The sequence below is a fragment of the Dromiciops gliroides genome, chromosome 3, assembly GCF_019393635.1.
Source record: "Dromiciops gliroides isolate mDroGli1 chromosome 3, mDroGli1.pri, whole genome shotgun sequence".
NCBI lineage: Eukaryota > Metazoa > Chordata > Mammalia > Microbiotheria > Microbiotheriidae > Dromiciops > Dromiciops gliroides.
In genome coordinates this window covers 18,110,314-18,138,215 of record NC_057863.1, presented here as the reverse complement: position 1 = coordinate 18,138,215, position 27,902 = coordinate 18,110,314, and the positions used below count along the sequence as shown (strand labels likewise).

Below are 27,902 nucleotides of genomic sequence, written 5' to 3'. Positions count from 1 at the left end.
AAATCCAATTCTCACACAAGACCTCACCCTGTGATGTCGCTGGTTCTTTTACAAAAGGACCAACATCACCAAAAATAGCTAAATTTATTCATCATCCTTCTTCCTATTATTCCCATATGTACAAAATCTATTTTGAAAGCATTTTCTGAAGGCAATGACAAACATCAATGTAAAGAGAAACACTATTAAAAGACATCAGAATGGTGATTAATGCAGTGACATCAGGACTTCAGAGGTTAAATGGAGAAGTCAATCCACCTCTTGGCAGAGAGGTCATGAACTACAGTTGCTGAATAAGACATGCGTTGCCAGATTCATATTAGTTTTGTTTTGTTGAACTGTACTTCATAGATTTGGGGATCAAAGGGACCTCAGAAAGTTATCTGGTTATAGAATCACAGAATTTAAAATTGAAAAGAATCATGAGAGGTCTAGATGACCAATGTACTCATTTTGGTAGGTGAGGACACTGAAGCCCAGAGAGATAAAGTGACTCACCAACATCCTACAGGTAATAAGTGGGTAAGCAAGAATTTTAATTCAGTTCCTGAATCTTAAAATCTATTGCTCTTTCCACTGTTGAATGATGCTTCTCAGTCCAAGCCCTTCATTTTCCAGATGAGGAAATTGAGAACCAAGGAGATAAAGAAAAACATTCAGGAACAGGTAGGAAGCTCTAGGATTTGAACTGAGGCACCAGATCCCCTGGCTCCCAATCTACCACTTTCTACATTGGTATAAACAAATGGGAAGGTGGGGAAGAAGTTATTGAAAACTAGTAGTGACTATTTTAAGGACATTACAAAAAACATTTATTTAAAGAAAAGAAAAATTAAGTAGCTGTTGAGCTCCCATGATTGATGTTAACTTTTTAGTTATGCCTGGATCCTCCCATCATTGTACTTCAAAAGCAAGATTGCTCAAACCATCTAGCATCCGCTTAGCTCAACTGTGTTTGCCCACACTTGGTAGATGTGCCAAGTAGGCAAAGGACAGAAGCTGAGAGCAAACTATGATGCCCAGAATTAGCAAATGTGCATATTTTCCCAAGATAACAGCTCTCGCTTATGTTGCAGTTAAGAGTCCTTTAAAAGGGATATTGGCAGCCAACAGTCTTTCTGAATTCTCTCACTGGCTGCCATGAATCCTCTAAATCACCAATCAGGGAAGCCAGGGCCCAAATGCTCTCCTTTTCCCGGGTAATGTCTTGACAGCAATTACATTTCCACATTTCTTTCCACAACATTAATCAAGTTAATTTGGCTGAGATGCCAGTTGTTTCCACTTTCTCAATATTGTTCATTTTTAGGCATCCTATCCTTCCTGTTCCACTGGGAACAAGTTGGCTGAAGGTGCCTTTGATTTGCATCTCTGTAAAGGATCATGACATCAACAAAATGGCGGTGGAGGCTGGGGGAGTGGAGGGAGGAGGTGGTTTATTCATTTTTCACATTAAAATTCCCTAAAGCCCAGCAGTCCACTAGAGGTCACTAGTTGGCAGGACCTGCTTTAATGAATTGCTGGGTACATTTCAAATATGGGCATATTGGTGCTTCCAGTCCAGGTGAGATCATGATGAGAATAGAGAGATGCTTTGTCATCTCCTAAGACCAGGACAGCTGTTGGCAGCAAGGGTACCCCTTACTCTCCAGGGCTGCTATATGCTGTCATCACCAGGTAGGACAAGTCCTTAGAACAGAGTCTTGCATATTTCACCCCAGTTGAACTCACTCCATGCCTTGGTTTTGTACTGCTTTACATTATACTTTTGATATTGTCCTGGAAATTCGCTCTGTGTGGCCCCTTAAAAAACTATGAGCAGTTCAAGGTCCTCAGATCCATAGCCCCCAAATGAAAGTCCCCTAAGGTCAAGCCAGATGATTCATGAGTTCAATCTGAAAAGTGTATGATTGAAAAGAATGGCAAAGTAATCATAAAGAATCAAACTGAGAAGCCAAGTCCTGGCATCTACATGTGGGCAGCTACCTACCACCTTATCGAGGGACGCTGGGACTCGGCTCCCCATGAATATCCAGGAAAGAGTTAGCAGCATCCTTGAAATTGGAAGCAGCCATAGTGACCCATTCAGGTGGCTTCCTGTGAGGGAAAAATCCATCCTTTTCTCAATAATTCTCAGGAACTCAGCAGCGAGGTGACAAAGGCTTTATTTTCTTCTCATGAGAAGGAGTCACCCTAGTGTGCAGCTAGTGGGTGCCCAGAAAGGGGGCTCGCAGGCCCTGTTTTATACCCTAGTCCCTAACGCGAATGGACCTTCCCCTTTTTCATCACTGGTCGGGGTTACAATCTACGCGCAAAAACTAGCTAATCGGAACGCAGTATTCCCACCCCTCTTCCTTGTATGGGCATAACTCAGGAGTGGACCTTATATTTCCTTATATGGACAGAACTCTGGAGAGGACCTAATTGAGGCCAGGGCTCCTTGAACCATGTGACCTTGCTAACCTGAGGGGGAGGAGGGGATCTGAGACCTTTGTCCTACAAACAGGTCAGGGGGAGTATGACTGACTTGTTATATCCACATTGAGAGGAGACAACTACCCATTTCTCACACTTCCCTTAGGCCAGGGACTGTTTAAAGTTTGTCTTTGTATATCTCGTACTTGGCACAGTTGTTACCTAGCCTTTGATCATGGGCATTGCCTCAGACAAACTGAGATTTAGGAATAACCTTAGCTTAAAAAGGCCAATGTCACCTATTGCATCTGGGGCCATCACCAGTCATCCTGACCTATGATCTTGCCACTAGACTGATGACTCTGGAGAGGAGAGGGAGGCTGATGGCTTTGCACAGCTCTGCCTCATTTAAATCCCATTCACTTGCAAGTCAAGGCATCACCCTCCAGATGCCATTAGTCCTCTTCAAGAGTAAAGAACAACAATAATAATCTATTGTTCAGTTGTTTCAATTGTGTCTGACTCTTCATGACCCTATTTGGGGCTTTCTTGGCAAAGATACTGGAGTAGTTTGCCATTTCCTTCAGCTCATTTTACAAACGAAGAAACAGAGGCAAACAGGTTAAGTGACCTGCCAAAGGTCACACAGCTAGTAAGTGTCCGAGGTTAGATTTGAACTCGGCTCTTCCTGAATCCAGGCCCAGCACTCTATCCACTGTGCCACCTAGCTACCCCAACTTGGTACATAGCAGATGCTTATTTTAATAAATGCTTATTGGAATAAATTGTATTGTTTAGTCTAGTAGGTAGTCCAACAACTTAAACCAGGGATCCTCAAAATCCCAGATCCAGGGGGTTAGGCAAGGAAATATCTGATTTGGAGAGCCATAGGATCCCAAACGGAAAGACTTACAGTTGGATAAAGAAAAAAATAGAGAGTCAAGAGTTTCTTGAGAGGTCATGGTATATTTTTTAATGCACACTCACGTGGCAAAAAATCAGGACTTTGGAGGTTAAGTGACTTTATAGCAACAGATTTAGAACTGAAAAGAACCTTGGGGGCCACCAATTATAGTACCCTAATTTTACAGAGACACACAGGTAGTATCAAAAGTGGGATTTGAACCCAGGTCCTTTGACTGAACCAGAGTGAAGGTGTTTCGTAGAAGGCAAGTCAGTTACGTTCTCAAATGGGAGAGGGGAGAAGATATATCACAGGAAAATCTAGAGACAGCTTTCCTGACTTCCCTTCCTCCTCTGCCCAACACTAATGCCTTTTGTTTCTTCCTCCACAATGAAGATTTGTCCCTCCCTGAAATCTTCATGATGCAAATGTTGGCATGGGCTCTGTGTGTCTCCTGCTTGTGTGTATTAGTTCTCTTTCCATTGTCATATCTCTGGCTCTTTTCTACACTAGTCAGTCCAAAAAAAGGACCACCATAAGACCTTCCTTAAACTTTGTTCTGAGGTTGCTACTGCCCTCCTCTGACTCCTACTGTGGCTCCCAGCATTTTTGATAAAAGGTCAGGGAGACTCTTGAATGCCAAAGACAATAATGGCAGCAGGCTCTCAATTTATATGCCCTTAGAAGATGGGTGTGTCTGAGGATGCAGTCAACTCTGACTGGTTAAGAATTAATGAGAGGGGCAGCTAGATGGCGCAGTGGTTAAAGCACCAGCCCTGGATTCAGGAGTACCTGAGTTCAAATCCGGCCTCAGACACTTAACATTTACTAGCTGTGTGACCCTGGCCAAGTCACTTAACCCCCATTGCCTGCCAAAAAAAAAAAAAGAATTAATGAGAGATTTGATATTACAATGAGGAGCTAAATCTACTCTAATAAACTCTGATTATGTCATTTACTTCTAAGTTACCCCCAGCCTTGGGCAATCTATTCATTTTTAATTTTTTTTTTATATTTAGAATTTTATTTTCCCAAATTACATGTAAAATGTAAATTTTGGCATCAATTTTTAAAGAACTTTGTGATCCAAATTCTCTTCCTCCCTCCCTCCACATGCCACCCCAGCCCCAGAACTGAAGCAATTCAATATAAGTTATGCATAAGCAGTCATGCAAAACATTTCCACTTTAGCCAGGTTGTAAAAGAAAACAGACAAAAACAAAACTTCAGATAAAGGAACTAACAAAAAATTATGTTTCAATCTGTATTCAGATACCATCAGTTCTCTCTCTGTAGATGGATTGCATTTTTCATAAGACCTTCAGAGTTGTCTTGGATTATTGCCTTGCTGAAAATAACCAAGTCATTTACATCAGATCATCTCACAATATTGCGGTTATTTTGTATACAGTACATTTCACTTTGGGCAATCTATTTAAAGATTTTATCTCCCACCCAAGCCTAATCAGAAGGGAGATTCACCTCAGATTAGAATTCTGATCTACTTGGGTGGAGTAGTAATACCCAGAGTGAGGAGAACGTTAAGCCTATCTTGCATCAGCTCTGTCCTTGAGAGATTGGACTAGGATATAGGACAGGGGAAAAAAAGATGAGGTCTCCCCAATTTTACTTATTGGCTGTTAACATGAGAGAGAAATAGTCATTTCTCACTTAACTTCCTTAAAGTTTCATTTAGGTGCCGCTTTCTTGGGAAAAACTTCCAGGACACCATCCCTCCCCACCCCATGTTCTCTCCCTCCGGAAATGATCTTGTATTTATTTATCTTTTTACATAGTTTTTTCTCCCCCCAGCCCCTTAAAATTAAGCTTCTTGAAGGCAAAGACTGTTTTCACTTTTGTCTTTATACCCAAAGTACTTTCCACATAATCACTTAATGTTTGCTGAATTGAACTGAAAATTTACCATGGCAACTGCCTTTCAACATAACATGTTATAATGTACATGTGATGTAGGAGGCAAAAAGGGGTTAATAGGAAAACCTAAGACCCAAGCTCTAATTCAGATATTAGCTCCAAAATGGAGTTAGACCCCAGTTAATGGATAACTTATGCTAGGTTATCATACCCACAGTGATCAGTACCCATAACGGGACCATAACAGGTCAGGTCAAATAACAATGAAGGAAATGATAAGGGTATAGAAATTCTAATGAAAAATGGAGATATTTTGAAACTAGCCATGGGAATCAGAAAGAGACATGTGCAGAAAAGGCCAAATGTGTCCCCAGATTCACCTTATGATTTGTAAATCCCCAAAACACACCTCCACTGAAAAAGGGACCTGACTCAGGGGTTGGCTTGGGACCCCAGGAACTCCAAATTAGGATAAGCCCTCCCTTGTAATACCCCTAGGTGGAGAATATTATAATGAGAAGGACAGGACCTCCCCTATACCTCCCCAAGGTGGAGATTATTATAATGAGACTGATAATCAATTTATCCATACTATAAATATAACTGTCTTTCCTTTCACTATTTGAGAGAGATACCTTTCCACTATTCTGGTTCTCTCCCCGTGGTCACCCACAGTATTTTTTTTTTTTTTAGTGAGGCAATTGGGGTTAAGTGACTTGCCCAGGGTCACACAGCTAGTAAGTGTTAAGTGTCTGAGGCCGGATTTCAACTCAGGTACTTCTGACTCCAGGGCCAGTGCTCTATCTACTACGCCACCTAGCTGCCCCACACCCACAGTATTTTAATAAAACTTGGGAAACTGAGTCACTGAGTCTTGTAATTCTTTTGGGACGACTCACGATCAATTTGACCCCAAATTCCATTCCACATCACATGGGTGTGTCCATGTATGTTTGAGTGTGTGTATTTTGAACCAGACATCCAGGTGACTGCCAAGGGGCCTGGGTTTATGCTTTGGAGATGCCAACACATGAGTACTATAGCATGTTAGCAAAAATAACTTTAAGAAAAGTGATAGAGGGGGCAGCTAGGTGGCGCAGTGATTCAGAAGGAACTGAGTGCAAATCTGGTCTGACACTTAACACTTACTACCTGTGTGACTCTGGACAAGTCACTTAACCCTCATTGCCCCGCAAAAAAAAAAAAAAAAGAAAAAGAAAAAGAAAAGAGATAGAAAAAGATTAACTGTGGGAGTCTATGCTCCCAGCAACAGGTAGAAGCCCCTGAAATGTTCCTGCAAAGCATCTGTTTGAATTGGAAGCTTCCAACATCACAGGTTCCATCCAGTGAGACTCTTCATTCACCAAGTCAACTAGACCAGTCTTCTTTGTATGAAACTGGTTTAGACTATCCTGAGGTGTACAGTCTAGAGAGTCCATCCGTCATGTAGGCAGTTCTTGAGGGTTCTCTGTTTAGTCATTGGACAATGTGCAGTTCAGTCATTTTTCAGTTGTATCTGATTCTTTGTAAACCATTTGGAGTTTTCTTGGCAGAGATACTGGAGTGCTTTGCCATTCCTTCTCCAACTCATTTTATAGATGAGGAAACTGAGGCAAACAGAGTTAAGTGACTTGCCCAGGGTTACACAGCTTTTATGATTGATAGTTTCAGGACCTGAGGTTGAATCCTGGATTTGCTTTTGCAGGCTGTGTGACCTTTGGTAATCCACTTAATCTCTCTTGCACTCAGTTTCCTTACCTGTAAAATGAGGGCATAGGACTACACATGATCTCTAACCCTAGAACTAGGATCATGTGATTTTCCTCTCTGTCCTTTGCTTCTCCTTTCTCTAGCTAAGGAGCTAGAACGGGGTGTGTTAGTCTGGAATGTTCATCTGGAAAGCCTTCATTGCAAGGTCAAGTGTGTGGGTTAGGTTGATCAACTCACTCCAAAGTCTTCAACTCTTCACATAAGCTGTTAAAAGTGTTTATCCATTGTTTGATGAAGAAAGCTGCCACTTGTTTGATATAGTACATTTCTCTCTTTAACCAACATCTCTGTTTTAAGGGTGGTGGGTTACACAGTACACATACATATTGTATATATACACATATATGTATACATATACATATTTGTGTCTAATGGTAGCCATCTCTAGGGTGGGGGAGGGAAGGAAAAAAGAAAGGTACACATACACAGCACACATACAGTATACACTGTATTGTCATTGAACATAAAATCTGATAAAATTTGTGTTATTTTGATTGAGTAAAACCAAAGTCAAAGCTGGCTTAGAATTCTGAGTGACGTGATTTTGAAGAAGTGACTCTTCATGTCAAGTGACTTAAAGAGGGTGCACAGAGTATAAACAGCTAATAGTGATCCTTTGTGGAAGGAGAGCATTAACACTGAGGGGATTAGGAAAGGTTTCCTGGAGGAGGTGGCCCAAGAGCTGCATCTTGAAAGAAGCTAAGGGATTCTAAGAGGGGGAGTTGAGGAAGGAGTACATTCCAGGAGGGGGAACCAGCCTGTGCAAAGTCATATTGGCAGGGAACTCAGGGGCAAGCTCATCTTCTAGTAGCTGTAAGTAGGATGGACTGGCTGTAACATAGAGTCTAGGAAGGTTAGTAGCATGTAATAAGCCACAGGTGGGAGCAAGATTGTGGAGGGCTTTGCATCCTGAGCTGAGGGATTTGCATTTTGTCCTAAAGTCAATAGGGAGACATTAAAGTTTCTTAACCAGGGGAGTCGCATAGCCCTGTACCTTAGGGAAATGATTTTGGTGACTTTGTGTAGGATAGATTGAAGAGTGGAAGAACTAGAAGTTAAGAACCCATCTCACCCCAACTTTATGTGAACCCCCAGAATACCCAGGGGTGCCAATGGCAATATCTGTTACCATTCACCCACCACCTGCAGAGCTATCAGATCTTGGGATAAATTGTAATTTACATATATACCTGCCCCAGTTACTTTGGTTTTTTGGGTGGGTGGGTGGGTAAATTAGGGTTAAGTGACTTGCCCAGGGTCATACAGCCAGTAAGTGTCAAGTGTCTGAGGCCAGATTTGAACTCAGGTCCTCCTGAATCCAGGGCTGGTGCTTTATTCACTGTACCACCTAGCTGCTCCCAAATGCTGGCATTATTAATAAAGTAACCAACTACCCAAAGATTATGTCTCTTGAATTTTTTGGGGGGGATGAGGCAATTGGGGTTAAGTGACTTGCCCAGGGTCACACAGCTAGTAAGTGTCAAGTGTCTGAGGCCTGATTTGAACTCAGGTCCTCCTGAATCCAGGGTTGATGCTCTATCCACTGTGTTACCTAGCTGTCCTCTCTTGAACTTTTAAAATGCCACATAAGAGATGATTAGGGTTTGGTGTAATCTAGCCTTAATTTCCATTACATTGTAAAAAGTTCACAGACTAAATAATTCTTGAGAAATTTAGATGCTTTCAATCAGGGCCCACTTTCAGGTTCTTCCCATTGCTCTTGACTTGGAGCTCAATATCTTTACCAATGAGTACATACTTTTGTAATGCTAGATGAACTTCCACACTGACCTGAGCTTGTTTATGTAGCTAGAAATTCCAGGTAGTAAGACTCAAGTGGCTTACAAAGTCTGTGAGTGCTAACAAGGGGTGGGGAGGGCGGGTGAATTGTTTGCTAGAAATCTCAGGCATGCCACCCCCTTGGTTGGAAGCCAGTGGGGTTAAGGAGCACAGTTTATGGACTCCCTCTTCTCCCTACAAATAGGACTATTCATCCAATGGCAATGACCAAGCCGTGGTCGAGATCTGTATCACTCGCATCACGACAGCCATCAGGGAGACTAAGTCCATCGAGAAGCACGGGGAGGCCCTTGTGACCCTCTGGGAATCCTGCTTGGAGCACAATCTCAGACCGTCAGGAAAAGATGAGGACACACCCCATGCAAAAATTGCTTCCGATATCATGAGTTGTATTTTGCAGGTGAGTTGCCTTCTTCTCACTGTGTAATTCAATCAATCACTATCAACCATTTATATAAACATTTATTAAGCACTTGCTATGTGCCAGACACTGTGATAAATTCTGGAGATGCAGAAACGAGACAGTCCCTACCTTCAGGGAACTTACAGTCGTTCATTCTTCATGACTTTGGCTCCTTAGAAAAGCTGCCTTTCTCTTGTTCTTCACACACAGCTTCTCATCTTCCATCTATTTGTCTTCACTCTGGCTCTTTTCCATGTCCAAAATGCACTTCACATCTGCCTCATAGAATCCATCATTTCCTTCAAGACTCAGATTGAGCATTATTTTCCACACAAATCCTTTCCTGACCCTCCCAATTTCTCATACCCTCCCTCTCTAACTACCTTGTATTTAACCATTTTGTTTATAGAGTGTCCCAAAAGACTTAGGGCAATTTCTTAGCTTTAAAAGCTTAAAAACATTTTGGCTACATGAAAGGCATAACTCAAGTTAGACCAAGTTACAGTTGTCCTAAGACTTTGGGAATGCCCTGTATTCCTTATATTTATTCTTGTTAAGGGCTAAAATTCTTGCTAAACTGTCTAAAATATCTAATGAGTGGTCGCCAATAAATTATAAGCTTTAGCAAGAATTAGACTTTTAAGCATTTATTAAGGAGAATAAGAATTTGGTAAAGAGAGAGAAAGGCCTAGATTCCTATCTATTAAAGGGAGAGCACATTTCTAGCTCCACTCTCCACCAGAGTCCCAAGGAAAGAGAGCGAGACTGAGCGCCAGTCTCTTCCTTCCTCCTCCCACTAGCCTGTGTCACTTCCTGACGCCAAAGAAAAGACTCCTGGTCTTGCCCTCAAAGACCTTCGCTTCATGGGCGGAACTCTTCTACAGTAAGTCTCCAGTAGGTGGCGTTATTCCAATCATTACATTCTGTATTTGCTTTGATGTGTGTATTTTTTATATTCTGGTAGAATGTAACCTCCCTGAGGTCAGGGACTGTTTGATTTTCTTTTTTGTCTTTGAATCCCCGGTGCTTGGTACATAGTAAGTGTTTAAAAATGGTTCTTGATTAGGGAATCTATGCATTGGATTTTTCTTCAGCTTTCTTAGCAGAGGACTCAATTTTCATTGGTTTGGATGTTGCAAGAAGGCCCCTTCATGCCTTTGACAGCTAAGCTAGCCATGACAGAAAAGAGCAATTAGTACTTTGCCATGATATTGTCAAAGACTCTAATTTCATTATTAAGGATACTCTCCTAGTGAGTGCAAATCTGAACCTCTCCATGTCCTCCCACCCTGTATGGGTGTCAACCACATTTTACTGCGCATTCTCCTCATCCCATTTGAATCTTGCCCAAGATTAACTCCTCCACTGATCAGAGGATCCCATATTCCAAACAGGAATAAGCCTTTGGGGCTACCTTTTCCAACCTGCCTATTTTACAAAAGAGGAAACTGAGACTCATGGGTGATTGACTTATCCAAAGTCACACAGATAACAGGCAGGATTTGAACCTGGATCCCCTGACATAAAATCCAGCAGACTTAAATGATCTGCTGAACATCTATCTCAGACACACAAAGGCAAGCCAATACACATAATTGAATAAGGAACAGAAAGTGGTCAAGTGAGGTTGGGTTTCATTTGTGGTTCTGTTATTTACTACTAGTATAAAAAAGTCATCTAAAAACAAGGAGATGAGACTGACTTCTGAGGTCCCTTCTAGCTATGAATTCCTGCATCCTATTACATACAGAGCACAATGCTAGGAATTATGGGAGAACACTGAGAAGAGTGGTACATGGTCCCTGCCATACTGGAGCTTACAATCTAGCTGGGGTGATGACAGTGTTTGCCTGGAAATCTACCAATGTGAGGCAATGTCTGCTGATGTAGTAAGTACCAAAGAAGGGGCTGAGCAATATATGCATGTAAATTTGATATGGATAAAAAGGCTGAGGAGGGCTTCGGGGAGAAGGTGACATTTGACCTAGATTTTGAAACATGAAAGCATTTGGCTCCAAGAGAAAGAGGATGGGAAGCCATTTAGGTGACCTGAGAGGTGTGACTGGTCACAATACTCCCACATGTCGATGATACCTCTCTTCTCTCTTGCTTTCTTGGTCTATGTGAAAATCATACCTGCTCCAGTGTCATCAGCTAGTCAGGGTACCTTCCTATTCAATCTTTTCTTATTTATTGACCCACTTTTGCTAAATTCTCAGTGGCAAACCAACCTCCGGCTTCCTGAGATGTTTACCTAATCATTTCTTAAGCTCTTCCTATGAACATTTCAACAATGACTCACATACCTTCTAACACACCTGTTCCTCCTTCAAGAACTGAGAGACAAACAAAACCCAGCAGACCTCACTTCAGTGAAAAGACGGCTGCTGCTTTTGATGAGATGTCAGTGAGTAGATGTCCAGTTTTTATGAACCATTTTTTAAATTAGCTAACAATTTATAGAGGCAGCATGGCACCATGGTTAGAGGGCTGCTCTCAAAACGTGGAAGACAAGTTCGAATGCCATTTCTGATACACACTGGCTCTGTGGCCCTGGGCAAGTTACTTTAATTTCTCAGGTGACTCGAAGACTATAAGTTGCAAAGAAGGTGCTATCTGCATTGGGGGAGGCAATTTCCTTATCTGAGATTTCTCTGTATCAAGAAAATCATATGTCCAGTCCCTCTTCCCTTTTAATTCATACCAGTAGCTCTGCTTGATTTTGACTCCTTAAACATCATACCCTGCCCTGACATTCCTGCTTTCCAGTTTCCTTTGATGTAGTGTCTTTCCCGATTCGATTGTAAGCTCTTTGAGGTTAGAAACTATCAATTTCTTATTTGTAAACTCAACACTTAGCATAGTGTCTGGCCCATAGTAAACACTTAATAGATGTTTATTGACTAAAAATAATAAGCACAGAGTTCCCATTAAAAACATTAGGAAGAGGCATAAAATCAAGACAAATTACCTATGGGCTCCTCAGACCCACTTTGGTGGCCACTATCCTGATCTTGTTATGCAAGAAGTGTTTAAATCCTAAGAGGAGGCAGGATGTAGAGGTGCCAACTTGAAAATGTCATTGGGATAGTAGATTGCCTACAAGATATTATTTGAGAATTGCCTAGAACATCCTTCAATCCAATCCAATTCCATTCAACACTCATTTATTCAGTGCCTACTATGTGCCAGGAACTGTGTTAAGTAATACAACGGGCTACAAAGACAAAAATAAAGCAGTCTCCAACCTCAAAGAGCTAATATTCCATTCAGAATCATCTTACCTATTGATTTTCAGGGTACTTGGAATCTACTATTAGAGCTATATTCATTCTGGCATCTTGCACCTAAGAATCACAATTGGTAGTATGTGGCAGAAAGAGTACAGATCTTGATGTCAATAAGATTAGGTTTGATTCCCAACTCTGCCATTTATTAATTGTGTGACTCTGCCCAAGTTACTTAATACTTCTCATTCTTATTTACCTCATCTATAAATTGGGGGCAATAATACAACAAACCACATGGTTCTGTAACAGATGTACTTTTACTTTCCATTGATATCAGCTAGAACTTTGAGTGGATCCATAATTTCATCAATGTGGGCAAACCCACTCAACCCATCCATGCTTACTGTGAGAGTCTCATCCATGTAGTTCTATAACTCCTCCACAGAGAATTTACACAGCATGGTAGAAGCTTTCTTCTTGGTCTTTTACCATTCCATGAAGACCATTTCTTATGAGAAGACTGCTGGCAATCATCTAAACCTCAGGAATTTGTTTGGCATGAATGATGGACAAGCACAAGTGAGGCAGTTCCTGAAGAGGTTTGGAGAAATGGAGAGTTGTGGGATTCATGTCAATGGCTCTGACTTGGTTCTGATTCAGTTGAGATGAGTTACAAGGCCTTCCCTTGTCTTCCTTTTCCTCTATGGTGATGACACTCAGGTGGTGACAAATGGAAAATCCACCTGGTCTGAAAAGGTTCACCAGGGTTTTTGTTTTGGGGTTTTTTGCAGGGCCAAGGGGCATACTAGGGGCCACATTTACAATGTAAAGACTTTCATTAGTTCACAAAATAAAGAAATATTTTTAAAGTTTCCTACATAGAGGGGGGATACTATCCATCAGCATCCTCCAACAGGCAGTGGCTTGTAATCCTGTCTCCTCTATAGTCTAGGCACTTTCCCCTTGCAATCCTATCTGCTCTTTCCCTTGAAATGTGTATAATTCTGGAACCAGCACCTACACCAGGGTAGCAATGAACTGTCCATCTGCCATCCCTTCCTTGCTGAATGAAGCAAGCAGTCTGCATCATGCTATCAATTCCACCTACTTTTCTGATCCTTAATGTTGTCCTGCTTCTTGAACACATCATTCTTTTTCTTTTGGCAGGGCAGTGAGGGTTAAGTGACTTGCCCAGGGTCACACAGCTAGTAAGTGTCAAGTGTCTGAGGCCATATTTGAACTCAGGTCCTTCTGAATCCACTGTGCCCCCTAGCTGCCCCCTGAACACATCATTCTTGATTGCATGAGACACTCTACTAACTCCATTGCCCATTGTGTCACCATCCCCCATTTTTTTGAGTCTTCTGGGATTTTGTTGTTCTGCATTTCACAACTATTCTAGTGATGGTTGGTTGAAATTCCCCAATTGCAATTTGGTCTACTCTCTTCCTCCTTTTTAAGGAGCCACTGACTAGGAGGCTCCTCCAGAAAAGAAGAAGCTGTAATTATTCTTATATCAAAAGTTAAACATGGGGCATCTAGGTGGTGCGATGGATAGAGCACCGGCCCTGGATTCAGGAGGACCTGAGTTCAAATCGGCCTCAGACACTTGATACTTACTAGCTGTGTGACCCTGGGCAAGTCATTTAACCCTCATTGCCCTAAAAAAAAAAGTTAAACTCTCCTGGGAAAGAGGGTATGTTAGGCCATTAGCCATGAACATCTAACTGTAAATTAGTTTATGACCAAAGTTTGACCTGGGCTACTAAGACTAGAACAAGAAAAGGAGAGAGAGATGATAGGACCCTGCTGGGTAAGAAAGCACCAAATGATTCACTTCTCTGTGGGGCTACAGGTAGAAGAAGGGGCAGGCTAAGGACATCGGATGCCTAGCAGGGCAAAAGCAAGACTCCTCAGAGAAGTAGACAGAGGGGCCAAAGGCAAATTTTGCTGACTTTGCAGATTGTTCCAGGACTGGCCCAGAGTTTGTGGTCGTTTTGAGCTGGTGAAGATGACACAAAGGTCCTTTGCAGGGGTAACAATTATATTTAGCATTCCCTAAATTCCGATGGAATTTGGGGTTTTTTGTCTTGCCCTAAATACCAAGAAAGTGACTCTCTCCCATTTCTAATTTAGGCTGTTGTGGGAAAGGAAGTTGGGCATACTAGAAGACGACTCATCCAAATGATTCATTCCTTTCAATTTTTCAATAAAATAAGCCAACACTCAGCATTTTTTGCTTGTTTCAACAGGGGTGAAGGAAGAGCAGTGATTTTCCTCCATAAACCATTCCCAGACACTAAATACCTAAGCAGGCAAAAGGTCAGATTCTTCTTCCCAAATCTTTGATTGTCCCTCTAGGTTTCTTTCCTTTCCCATTTGGGAATAGGTATAGAAGAAGGCAACCTCTCTGACAAAAGCAATTCATTGTGATAGTGTCACCACCACCACTACTATTACTAATACTAATACTAATAATAACATGTGCTGGGAAGTTTGCATTATTATCTCATTTGATCCTCACAGCACACTGAAAGGTAGGTGCTGTTATTATTCCTGTCTTCACAGATGAAGAAACTGAGGAAAACAGAGGTTCAGTGACTTGCTAATAAGTGTGTGAGAACAGATTTGAACTCAAGTCTTCCTGACTCTATGCTCAATGCTCTATCCACTGAGTCACCTTGTTGCCCCTTTCCTATCAGCAGATTTCTAGACCAGATTCTTCTTGAAGCCCCTAAGAAGATGTAAAAATAAGATTGTGTTCCCACAGACTCACAATTGACCTCAGGTGGTAAGTTTGACCCTGAGGAGAGCTAAGAATAGAAACACATGACCAAAAGGTTGTACATAACGCAGGTAATAGGAAAGCTAGAATGAAACCATATAAATACTATAGTTAGTGTTTAATGAAAACCAAGATCAAACAAATGATTTAAATTCATCTTAGCCATCATTTTCAACCTCCTCCACCAAGTTTCTCCCCAGAGTTTTCTAACCAAGGCTAAAAGTCAGATTATTTTCTCCTTCCAGTTCTTTGCCTATCTCTCTTGGTCTCTTTCTTGCTCAACTCTCCATCTCTGAAGCATTAAAAGATTGAAATATTAAATCACATATTAGAGTTGGAGCAACTGCATTGTAAAGTAAAGGGCTACCAGTCATTGAATGTATTCAAGCAGAGGGTATGAGACAATGCAGTAAAATGGAAAGAGCACTGAACTTGGATTTAGAATACATGGTGCTCCTTTTCATCTTGAATAAATCACTTGACCTTTCTTTGCTGCTGTTGTTCAGTCATTGTCATGTTCAACTCTTTGTGAACTCATGAGCTATAATGTGCCAGGCCCTTCCATCCTCCACCATCTCTTGAAGTCTGTCCAAGTTCATGTTCATTGTTTCTATGACACTATCTACCCATCTCGTCCTCTGCTGTCTCTTTCTCCTTTTGCCTTTAATCTTTCCAATGAGTCCCATAGTCTCATTATGTGGATGAAGTATTTAAGCTTCACTTTCCAGTGAAAAGCCTGAATTAATGTCTTTAAGTACTGACTCATTTGATCTCCTTACTGTCCAAGGGACTCTCAAAAGTCTTCTCTGGCACCATATTTCAAAAGTATTAATTCTACAGTGTTCAGCTTTCCTTATAGTCAAACTCTCACAGTCATCCATTACTACTGGAAAATCCATAGCTTTGACTATACAGACCTTTGTTGGCAAGGTGATATATTTTCTTTCTAGTATCTGCTGTCCAGATTTGCCAGGGCTTTCCTTTCCAAGGAACAAGTGTCTTTTAATTTCATGGCTGCAGTTGCCATCTGAGGTGATATTTGAGTCCCAAAATATAAAATCTGACATTTCTTCTTCCTTTTCCATTTCTTCTCCTTCTATTTGCCAGGAAATGATGGGACCTGTAGCCAAGATCTTAGTTTTTTTTTTTTTCCTGTTAAGCTTCAAACTAGCTTTTGCACTCTCCTCTTCTACCCTCATCAAGAAACTTCTTAAATCTCCTTCACTTTCTTCCATCAGAGTTGTATCATCTGCATATCTGAGACTGTTGATATTTCTCCTGGCAATGTTAATTCTGGCTTTTGATTCATCCAGTCTGGCATTTCACATGATGTACTCTGCACATGTTAAACAAGCAAGTGAATGAATGAATGAAACAAGCCTTGTACTCCATTTTTTTTTGTCTTTTTTTTGGGGGGGGGGCGGGTAAGGCAATGAGGATTAAGTCACTTGCCCAGGGTCACACAGTTAGTAAGTATCAAGTGTCTGAGGCTGGATTTGAATTCAGGTCCTCCTGAATCCAAGGCCAGTGCTTTATCCACTGCAACACCTAGCTGCCCCCTGTACTCCTTTTTCAATCATAAACTGATCAGATGTTCTATGTTTGGTTCTAACTTTTGCTTCTTAACTCACATACAGGTTACTCAGGAGACAAATAATATAATCTGATACTCCCATCTCTTTGAGGACCGGCCACATTTTGTTGTGATGCATACAGTCAAAGGCTTTAGTGTAGTCAAAGAAACTAAAGTATATGTTTTACTGGAACTCCCTTGCTTTCTCCATAATCCAGCAAGTGTTGGCAATTTGATCTCTAGTTTCTTTCTCTTTGAAAACCAGCCTGCTCTTCTGGTAATTCTGAATTCACATGTTACTGAAGCTTAATTTGCAGAATCTTAAGCATAACCTTGCTAGGTCATGTCATTAATGTCATTGTTCAGTAATTTGAACATTCCTTGGCATCACCCTTCTTTAGGACTCGTCTTTTCCAATCCAGTGGCCACTGTTTAGTTTTCCAATTTTTCTGCCTTATTGACTGCAGAACTTTACTAGAATCAAATTTTAGGTTTTAAAATAGCTCAGCTGGAATTCCACCACCTCTAGTAGCTTATTGTTAGCAGTGCTTCCTAAGGCCCACCTGATTTCATTCTCCAGGATGTCTGGCTCTACATCAGTAACCACACCATCCTGGTTATTGGTAATGTTAATATCTTTTTTTGTATAGGTCTTTGATGTATTCTTGCCACCTCTTCTCAATCTCTTCTGCTTCTGTTAAGTCCCTACCATTTTTGTCTTTTATCATGCCCATTTTCTTTGCATGAAACATTCTCTTAATATCTCTAATTTTCTTGAAGAAATCTCTTGTCTTTCCCATTTTATTGTTTTCTTCAACTTCTTTGCAGTGCTCATTTAAGTTACCTTGTCTCTCCTTGCTCTTCTCTGGAATTCTACATTGAATTGGGTATATCATTCTCTTTCTCCTTTCTCTTTTATATTCCTTTTTTCCTCATTTATTTTTTGGGGGTTTTTTTGTTTGTTTGTTTTTGTGAGGCAATTGGGGTTAAGTGACTTGCCCAGGGTCACACAGTTAGTAAGTGTCAAGTGTCTGAAGCCAGATTTGAACTCAGGTCCTTCTGAGTCCAGGGCTGGTGCTCTATCCAGTGCCCCACCTAGCTGCCCTTTCCTCACTTATTTGTAAAGCCCCATCAGACGGCCATTTTGCTTTCTTGCCTTTCTTTTTCTTAGGTAAGTTTTTGTTGTTGTTATTGTTTTTGCTGCTTCCTGTACAATATTGCAAACCTCTGTCCATAATTCTTCAGGCACTCTTTCTACCAGATCTAGTCTCCTAAATCTATTCATCATCCCCATTTCATATTCATAAGGGATGTTACTTAGGTCATACCTATACAATCTGATAGTTTTCCCAACTCACAATACTGAACAATCACTTAATCCCTCTGGACCTCAGTTTCCTCATCTATGAAATTCGAAGGCTGGACTAGATGCCTGTAAGGTCCATTCCATCTCTAAAGCTGTGATCTTTAAATTTATCAGCCATGTATACTTCCTCATCTTCTTATCCACCCAAAGTAGGAGGGAGAGGCTAATCCACAAATCAGACAAACAAATCATCTGTATACCTTCAGGCATCAAGAAGGAGAAAGCCCTCCTTCCTCCTTCCCCCACTCATCTTTCCATCTGCAATTCCCTCCCCACCTCCCCCACCTTCGTCAGCCAGGTGGCGCCACAGTGAATTGGCCGGAGTCAGGAAGACTTCCTGATTTCAAATCTGGGTCTCAGATACTTACAAGCTGTGTGACCTTGGGCAAGTCCCTTGACCCTGTTTGCCTCAATTCCTCATCTGTAAAATGAGCCAGAGAAAGAAATGGCAAACCATCCTACTCTCTGCCAAGAAAACTCCAAATGGGGTCACCAAGAGTCAGACATTAACTGGAGAATGACTGCACAACAACACTAATGAAGGCCATATGAGGTTTCATGTTCGGTGCTCCTGGGGATTCAGGGGCCGCTCACTTGAGGATCCTGGGGCCATATTGTGGGTATAACTGATCTGGATTTTATGGGCTTGCCTTCTTCGATGAAACTAGCTGCAGAAGGCCCTGAAAGGGGAGGTGTTGTAAGCCTGTGGTTTTATGGGCTATTAATTGAGCAGAGAGTGAATATGATTGAGTGACACAGTCTCTTTATAATGGACTCTAAATGTAGCAGGACAAATATACCCACAGTAAAAGTCATCCGAAACACACTCATCTCTGTAGGAGTCTTGGGGTCATGGTGGTTTCTGGGATTATGGCCTGGAGGCCATAAACCAACCCAAAGGCTCCATCCAATGTCTTTAATTGGCTGTGCACCTTTGCCCATCCCCTACAAAGTTCATTCAGTGGGAATGTGCCTTCCTGATGTCAGAAGCTGTTTTGAAAAGACTTTTCACTGACTTTATTTTATTTGTAAGGTCCTTATGTTGTCTTGCTCTTCCTAGTGAAGGCAGTGCGGTCGAATGGGAAGTGCGCTGGATTTGGAGCAGACTGACCCAGTTTCAAAGGCCAGCTCTGTTACCTACCAGCTGTGTAGGAAGCCCCCTCCTCTGGGTATCAGTTTCCTTACCTGGAGGGTTGATTCTGTGACACCTCAGGTCCTATCCAGCACCAAGTGTAGATCTTTAACTTCTCTGCTAAATGCTGAATTGTCTCCTTCATTAGGACAAGGAGCATCCCCAAAAATAAAACCACTGAAAGAACAGAATTTTTTGGTATTAAATGTATATTTAGGAAAGGGGAAGATGAAGAGAGGACTTGGAGGTCAGCAAGACCTGAGTTCAAATCCAGCTTCAAATACTTACTAGCTATGTGACCCTGGGCAAGTCACTACCCCTATTTGCCTCAGTTTCCTTATCTGTAAAATGAGCTGGAGAAGGAAATGCCTACCCCATTTCCTTTCAACTATCAGCCAGACATGGGAAATTCCTTAGGAAGACCCTTCCTTCCTTTCTTCCTTCCTTCCTTCCTTTTCTTTTCTTTGCATTTTAAAATTTTTATTTTTTAAAATGTAATAAAATTTTTTATTTATAGTTTTGGGTTCCGATTTTCCTCCCTCCTTCCCTCCCTACTCCCCCCCTCCAAGGTGGCAAGCAATCAGATTTAAAAATTTTATTTATTTATTTTTACAGGGTAATGAGGGTTAAGTGACTTACCCAGGCTCACACAGCTAGTAAGTGTCAAGTGTCTGAGGATGGATTTGAACTCAGGTCCTCCTGAATCCAGGGCTGATGCTTTATCCACTGCACCACCTAGCTGCCCCAATCAGATTTTATTTTTAAAAATTTTTTCCAAATACATGTAAAGATATTTTTTGAGTTCCAAATTTTTCTCCCACCTTCCTTTTCCACTCCCTCCTGAAGACAGTTAACAATCTGATATAGGTTATACATTACAATCATGTTAAACATATTTCCACATTAATCATGTTATAAGAGAAGAATGAGAACAAAAGGGGAAAAAATCACAAGAAAGAATAAACAACAAAAAAGCAACAACAAAAGTGAAAATAGTCTGCTTCAATCACATTCAGACTCCATGGTTCTTTTTCTGAATGTGGAGAGCATTTTCCACCATGGATCTTTTGGCATTGTAGGAAGACCTTTCTCTCTATATTGTAACGATTGGAATAACGCCACCTGCTGGATACTAACTGTAGAAGAGTTCTGCCCATGAAGCGAAGGTCTTTGAGGGCAAGACCAGGAGTCTTTTCTTCAGGAGTCAGGAAGTGACGCGGACTAGTGGGAGGAGGAAGAGACTGGCGCTCAGTCTCGGGCTTTTTTCCTTTGGACTCTGGTGGAGAGCGGAGCTAGAAATGTGCTCTCCCTTTAATAGATAGGAATCTAGGCCTTTTTCTCTCTCTTTACCAAATTCTTATTCTCCTTAATAAATGCTTAAAAGTTTAACTCTTGCTAAAGCTTATAATTTATTGGCGACCACTCATTAGATATTTTAGACAGTTTAGCTAGAATTTTAAGGGTTAAAATTCTAGCTAAACTGTCTAAAATATCTAATGAGTGGTCGCCAATAAATTATAAGCTTTAGCAAGAGTTAAACTTTTAAGCATTTATTAAGGAGAATAAGAATTTGGTAAAGAGAGAGAAAAAGGCCTAGATTCCTATCTATTAAAGGGAGAGCACATTTCTAGCTCCGCTCTCCACCAGAGTCCAAAGGAAAAAAGCCCGAGACTGAGCGCCAGTCTCTTCCTCCTCCCACTAGTCCGCGTCACTTCCTGACTCCTGAAGAAAAGACTCCTGGTCTTGCCCTCAAAGACCTTCGCTTCATGGGCAGAACTCTTCTACAGTTAGTATCCAGCAGGTGGCGTTATTCCAATCGTTACAGTCCCCCCTGTTGTTCCTCAAGAAACAAAATGTTTCCTTGACGGAACAGTAAAAAGAATATAATAACTATTGCTAGCTAATAATATGTGAACAACAATATAGAAAAGGAAGAGAGGAAAGTTTTGTCCAGAGGGGCGATTTTTTTTTTTTTGTCCTCATGAACCGACGCTTTGACATTGGTCTTGCAAAGGGAGGGCCTCTGCAGAGAATACATGTTACAGATGGTGTATATTATAACAGAAAGAGAAAAAAAACAACAAAAACAACAAATCAAAACTGTTCATTTAAAGTCTCTGAAAGTCTTTTCTTAGATGTCCTCTAGGTGTAGTCGTGGAATGGAAGTCTTTTCAGGGGTTGATGTGTGGATGCTGGTAATCAGCCAGAAAAATTTCCTACAAAATTGAGCTTAACACAACTTTAAAATAGCTTTGTCAATAATCAAATCAAACAATGAAAGTTCTCAAAAACATGTCTAAGGGAATTCAGAATCTTAGTTGTTACACATGAAACATATAATAAAACAAAAATTAAAACATTCTTTAAAATTATAATCTTACTATAGTCCCCCCTTATGGAGGGTAATTGAGAAGACAATTGCTGCGATATTAATTTTTAAAAATAATTTTTATCTTTGTTTCATCACTTTTTGCATCATCTGCCTAATTATCCTCATGCCATTATGAGAAATTAGAAAATCTAATATAATTGGTAACAGGTGTCAAGGCCAAATTCAACACTGTTATTTATCATGGCACCTGAGATAATTATGGGGGTTACCATAAAAGAACAGAGAAATGATGGGATATGAGCATTCCCACACTTGAGCTATATGTACTGTCCATGCAGTATGCCAGGCTTAAAATAGGTGGATGGAATATATGTCCATGCCACCGAACATATTGGAGGAAACTGAGTCAGACTTAATCAGATGCATGGGATTGAGATGGTCCATGGCATCAGGCATATAGGAGGGAGCATAGAAGCCAGGTGTAGAAGTGAGATGGGTGGGATCAATACTTCCAGCCATCTGTACAATATTGTGGGGAAAAATAAAATAAAATATTAAACCAAGAGACTCCAACCTCAACATTAGTCAAAAGCCGTTCCCTCGGCCATACCTTGACTTCATGCATGTCTCCCCTCATGTGACAATTCAGTGTCTGCTCTTGCATGTATTCCTCTTGTGATTGGATGGCACCTTGGCCAACTGGCATCTGATAACTCAGAATAAAGGTAATTAGTGTCTTAAATGATAAGTTCCCATAATCCAAGTCTCATATGGATTTAAAAATTGAGGATAATAAATGATTGCAAAAAATGTGAATACATCTTGACTCAGAACACAATATATAATTATGCAACAATTTCAAATAATACCCCTTTTTTTTAACTTAGTATACAATTACTTTTTTGAAAAATCTGAACATATTTAAATACAAGTTAAAGCACAACACAATCTCAAAGAAAACTTTTTTTTTGAAAAAAGAAAACTTTTACAAATGTTCCCCTCTTTTTTTTTTTTTTTTTGGAATATGCTTATCAAAAATAATACTTCTAGAATCAATTTATACTTGCCATGGCAACCAATTTGCCAGGGAAATGCTTTAAAGAGTTTGATCAAATAATCAGTTGAGAAAAAATAACAAAAACAAACAACTCAGAATATGGGAGCACAATACTCCTAGAATTAACATTGTATTATGAAATCAAAACCATGTTTCAAAATTAGATAGATGAATGAATAGAAGAAGATACACGTGGAACAATAAAAGACAATGAAATTCAAACTAAGGAAATCTAAATGAGCATGAACTTAATATTAATAAGAGTATTATAAAATATAAACTTGATTACATGACTAAAAAGCTTTTACAAATATTCTCCTTGTTTTAGAAACTAAGTATAAGACACAATCTCAAAAGCATTAAAATCTCTATGAAAATAAACCCATACCATTAATTTCAAAATGTATGTGTAATAGCATAGAAATCCTATGTAACCTCTGAACTGACATTATTACTCTGAGTGAATTCAGAACACTTTTGATTCCGATATCTAAAATCCCCAATACTCATATCAATACCTTGCTGCTTACTTCTACATTTCTCTAAAATATATACCCTTCCATGGCAAAAGAAGCAGAGTCTTGAACTATGTTGATGGTTGTCATTCTTATTCATCTTAAGTTTTTCTTCTTTAACCCCTTTATATTGTCTGTCAGTCTTTTCACCATACAAATGCTTTATAAGATTACTAATTAAAGACAAAAGCAGGTTAGCAAAATTATGAACAAAACAGGCATATGTGGAATTTAAAGGGTTTTCTAAAGTTGTCTCAGAAGCACAGCCAGGCTGGGGAAGGGCTGAGCCTGAAGCTGCAAATGTAGTTAGAGAAAGTTGCGCATGAGCATCAGATCTCTGGACTTCCCAGGCCTGGGAAGCAATGGGCTTGGCCATGGGAGGAGTAGAGGGTGGGGTCTGGAGAGGAGGGGAGGGACCAGAGCAATTTGAATCAGACTTGATTTTGAACTCAGGCCTGGATTCCTCTTCCCCCACTTTGCCTCCAGGTGCTAGGGGATTAAAAGCTTCTAGAGGGTGGGTCATTGCCTCCAGGCATGCAAAATTAGAGCAACAATTACTGTTAGAACTGGGAAAAGCTGCAGGAATCTCTTCAGGTTTCTCTGAAAAAGCATGGTTGGGAGAGGGGGAGATATTTCTTTGTGGGAGTACATTGCTGGCTCTTCTAACAAAAATAAAAAGAAAAATAGAAAATCCACAAAAACAAAGCATTAACATGATCTTATCTCCCATTTGTCTGGTTAAACAGACTAAAATCAAAAATAGGGTAATTAGGGAGTTTAAAAGGTCCATTCGAAAAAATTTAAAGGGAAAACACAGCCAGTGCGCCAGTACTTAGCAGTTTAAAGGGTAGGGGAAATTTCTTACCCAACCAGAAGATCAGAAGACAGGTTTAGCTTTCCTCTTCGTGGTCAGCCATCTGTTAAGGGCTAAAATTCTAGCTAAACTGTCTAAAATATCTAATGAGTGGTCGCCAATAAATTATAAGCTTTAGCAAGAGTTAAACTTTTAAGCATTTATTAAGGAGAATAAGAATTTGGTAAAGAGAGAGAAAAAGGCCTAGATTCCTATCTATTAAAGGGAGAGCACATTTCTAGCTCCGCTCTCCACCAGAGTCCAAAGGAAAAAAGCCCGAGACTGAGCGCCAGTCTCTTCCTCCTCCCACTAGTCCGCGTCACTTCCTGACTCCTGAAGAAAAGACTCCTGGTCTTGCCCTCAAAGACCTTCGCTTCATGGGCAGAACTCTTCTACAGTTAGTATCCAGCAGGTGGCGTTATTCCAATCGTTACAGTCCCCCCTGTTGTTCCTCAAGAAACAAAATGTTTCCTTGACGGAACAGTAAAAAGAATATAATAACTATTGCTAGCTAATAATATGTGAACAACAATATAGAAAAGGAAGAGAGGAAAGTTTTGTCCAGAGGGGCGATTTTTTTTTTTTTGTCCTCATGAACCGACGCTTTGACATTGGTCTTGCAAAGGGAGGGCCTCTGCAGAGAATACATGTTACAGATGGTGTATATTATAACAGAAAGAGAAAAAAAACAACAAAAACAACAAATCAAAACTGTTCATTTAAAGTCTCTGAAAGTCTTTTCTTAGATGTCCTCTAGGTGTAGTCGTGGAATGGAAGTCTTTTCAGGGGTTGATGTGTGGATGCTGGTAATCAGCCAGAAAAATTTCCTACAAAATTGAGCTTAACACAACTTTAAAATAGCTTTGTCAATAATCAAATCAAACAATGAAAGTTCTCAAAAACATGTCTAAGGGAATTCAGAATCTTAGTTGTTACACATGAAACATATAATAAAACAAAAATTAAAACATTCTTTAAAATTATAATCTTACTATAGTCCCCCCTTATGGAGGGTAATTGAGAAGACAATTGCTGCGATATTAATTTTTAAAAATAATTTTTATCTTTGTTTCATCACTTTTTGCATCATCTGCCTAATTATCCTCATGCCATTATGAGAAATTAGAAAATCTAATATAATTGGTAACAGGTGTCAAGGCCAAATTCAACACTGTTATTTATCATGGCACCTGAGATAATTATGGGGGTTACCATAAAAGAACAGAGAAATGATGGGATATGAGCATTCCCACACTTGAGCTATATGTACTGTCCATGCAGTATGCCAGGCTTAAAATAGGTGGATGGAATATATGTCCATGCCACCGAACATATTGGAGGAAACTGAGTCAGACTTAATCAGATGCATGGGATTGAGATGGTCCATGGCATCAGGCATATAGGAGGGAGCATAGAAGCCAGGTGTAGAAGTGAGATGGGTGGGATCAATACTTCCAGCCATCTGTACAATATTGTGGGGAAAAATAAAATAAAATATTAAACCAAGAGAATCCAACCTCAACATTAGTCAAAAGCCGTTCCCTCGGCCATACCTTGACTTCATGCATGTCTCCCCTCATGTGACAATTCAGTGTCTGCTCTTGCATGTATTCCTCTTGTGATTGGATGGCACCTTGGCCAACTGGCATCTGATAACTCAGAATAAAGGTAATTAGTGTCTTAAATGATAAGTTCCCATAATCCAAGTCTCATATGGATTTAAAAATTGAGGATAATAAATGATTGCAAAAAATGTGAATACATCTTGACTCAGAACACAATATATAATTATGCAACAATTTCAAATAATACCCCTTTTTTTTAACTTAGTATACAATTACTTTTTTGAAAAATCTGAACATATTTAAATACAAGTTAAAGCACAACACAATCTCAAAGAAAACTTTTTTTTTGAAAAAAGAAAACTTTTACAAATGTTCCCCTCTTTTTTTTTTTTTTTTTGGAATATGCTTATCAAAAATAATACTTCTAGAATCAATTTATACTTGCCATGGCAACCAATTTGCCAGGGAAATGCTTTAAAGAGTTTGATCAAATAATCAGTTGAGAAAAAATAACAAAAACAAACAACTCAGAATATGGGAGCACAATACTCCTAGAATTAACATTGTATTATGAAATCAAAACCATGTTTCAAAATTAGATAGATGAATGAATAGAAGAAGATACACGTGGAACAATAAAAGACAATGAAATTCAAACTAAGGAAATCTAAATGAGCATGAACTTAATATTAATAAGAGTATTATAAAATATAAACTTGATTACATGACTAAAAAGCTTTTACAAATATTCTCCTTGTTTTAGAAACTAAGTATAAGACACAATCTCAAAAGCATTAAAATCTCTATGAAAATAAACCCATACCATTAATTTCAAAATGTATGTGTAATAGCATAGAAATCCTATGTAACCTCTGAACTGACATTATTACTCTGAGTGAATTCAGAACACTTTTGATTCCGATATCTAAAATCCCCAATACTCATATCAATACCTTGCTGCTTACTTCTACATTTCTCTAAAATATATACCCTTCCATGGCAAAAGAAGCAGAGTCTTGAACTATGTTGATGGTTGTCATTCTTATTCATCTTAAGTTTTTCTTCTTTAACCCCTTTATATTGTCTGTCAGTCTTTTCACCATACAAATGCTTTATAAGATTACTAATTAAAGACAAAAGCAGGTTAGCAAAATTATGAACAAAACAGGCATATGTGGAATTTAAAGGGTTTTCTAAAGTTGTCTCAGAAGCACAGCCAGGCTGGGGAAGGGCTGAGCCTGAAGCTGCAAATGTAGTTAGAGAAAGTTGCGCATGAGCATCAGATCTCTGGACTTCCCAGGCCTGGGAAGCAATGGGCTTGGCCATGGGAGGAGTAGAGGGTGGGGTCTGGAGAGGAGGGGAGGGACCAGAGCAATTTGAATCAGACTTGATTTTGAACTCAGGCCTGGATTCCTCTTCCCCCACTTTGCCTCCAGGTGCTAGGGGATTAAAAGCTTCTAGAGGGTGGGTCATTGCCTCCAGGCATGCAAAATTAGAGCAACAATTACTGTTAGAACTGGGAAAAGCTGCAGGAATCTCTTCAGGTTTCTCTGAAAAAGCATGGTTGGGAGAGGGGGAGATATTTCTTTGTGGGAGTACATTGCTGGCTCTTCTAACAAAAATAAAAAGAAAAATAGAAAATCCACAAAAACAAAGCATTAACATGATCTTATCTCCCATTTGTCTGGTTAAACAGACTAAAATCAAAAATAGGGTAATTAGGGAGTTTAAAAGGTCCATTCGAAAAAATTTAAAGGGAAAACACAGCCAGTGCGCCAGTACTTAGCAGTTTAAAGGGTAGGGGAAATTTCTTACCCAACCAGAAGATCAGAAGACAGGTTTAGCTTTCCTCTTCGTGGTCAGCCATCTGTTAAGGGCTAAAATTCTAGCTAAACTGTCTAAAATATCTAATGAGTGGTCGCCAATAAATTATAAGCTTTAGCAAGAGTTAAACTTTTAAGCATTTATTAAGGAGAATAAGAATTTGGTAAAGAGAGAGAAAAAGGCCTAGATTCCTATCTATTAAAGGGAGAGCACATTTCTAGCTCCGCTCTCCACCAGAGTCCAAAGGAAAAAAGCCCGAGACTGAGCGCCAGTCTCTTCCTCCTCCCACTAGTCCGCGTCACTTCCTGACTCCTGAAGAAAAGACTCCTGGTCTTGCCCTCAAAGACCTTCGCTTCATGGGCAGAACTCTTCTACAGTTAGTATCCAGCAGGTGGCGTTATTCCAATCGTTACAGTCCCCCCTGTTGTTCCTCAAGAAACAAAATGTTTCCTTGACGGAACAGTAAAAAGAATATAATAACTATTGCTAGCTAATAATATGTG

The 27,902-nt window shown here is 40.0% G+C and overlaps 1 protein-coding gene across 1 annotated transcript in view; it reads left to right on the top strand.

Annotated features, from left to right (window-relative positions):
- VEPH1 (ventricular zone expressed PH domain containing 1) overlaps positions 1-27,902 on the top strand; it is a 219,469-nt gene that overhangs the window by 16,244 nt on the left and 175,323 nt on the right. The window contains exon 3 of the mRNA XM_043996166.1: positions 8,949-9,164. Coding sequence (XP_043852101.1) covers positions 8,949-9,164 — 216 coding nt within the window. The remainder of the gene's footprint in view (positions 1-8,948; positions 9,165-27,902) is intronic.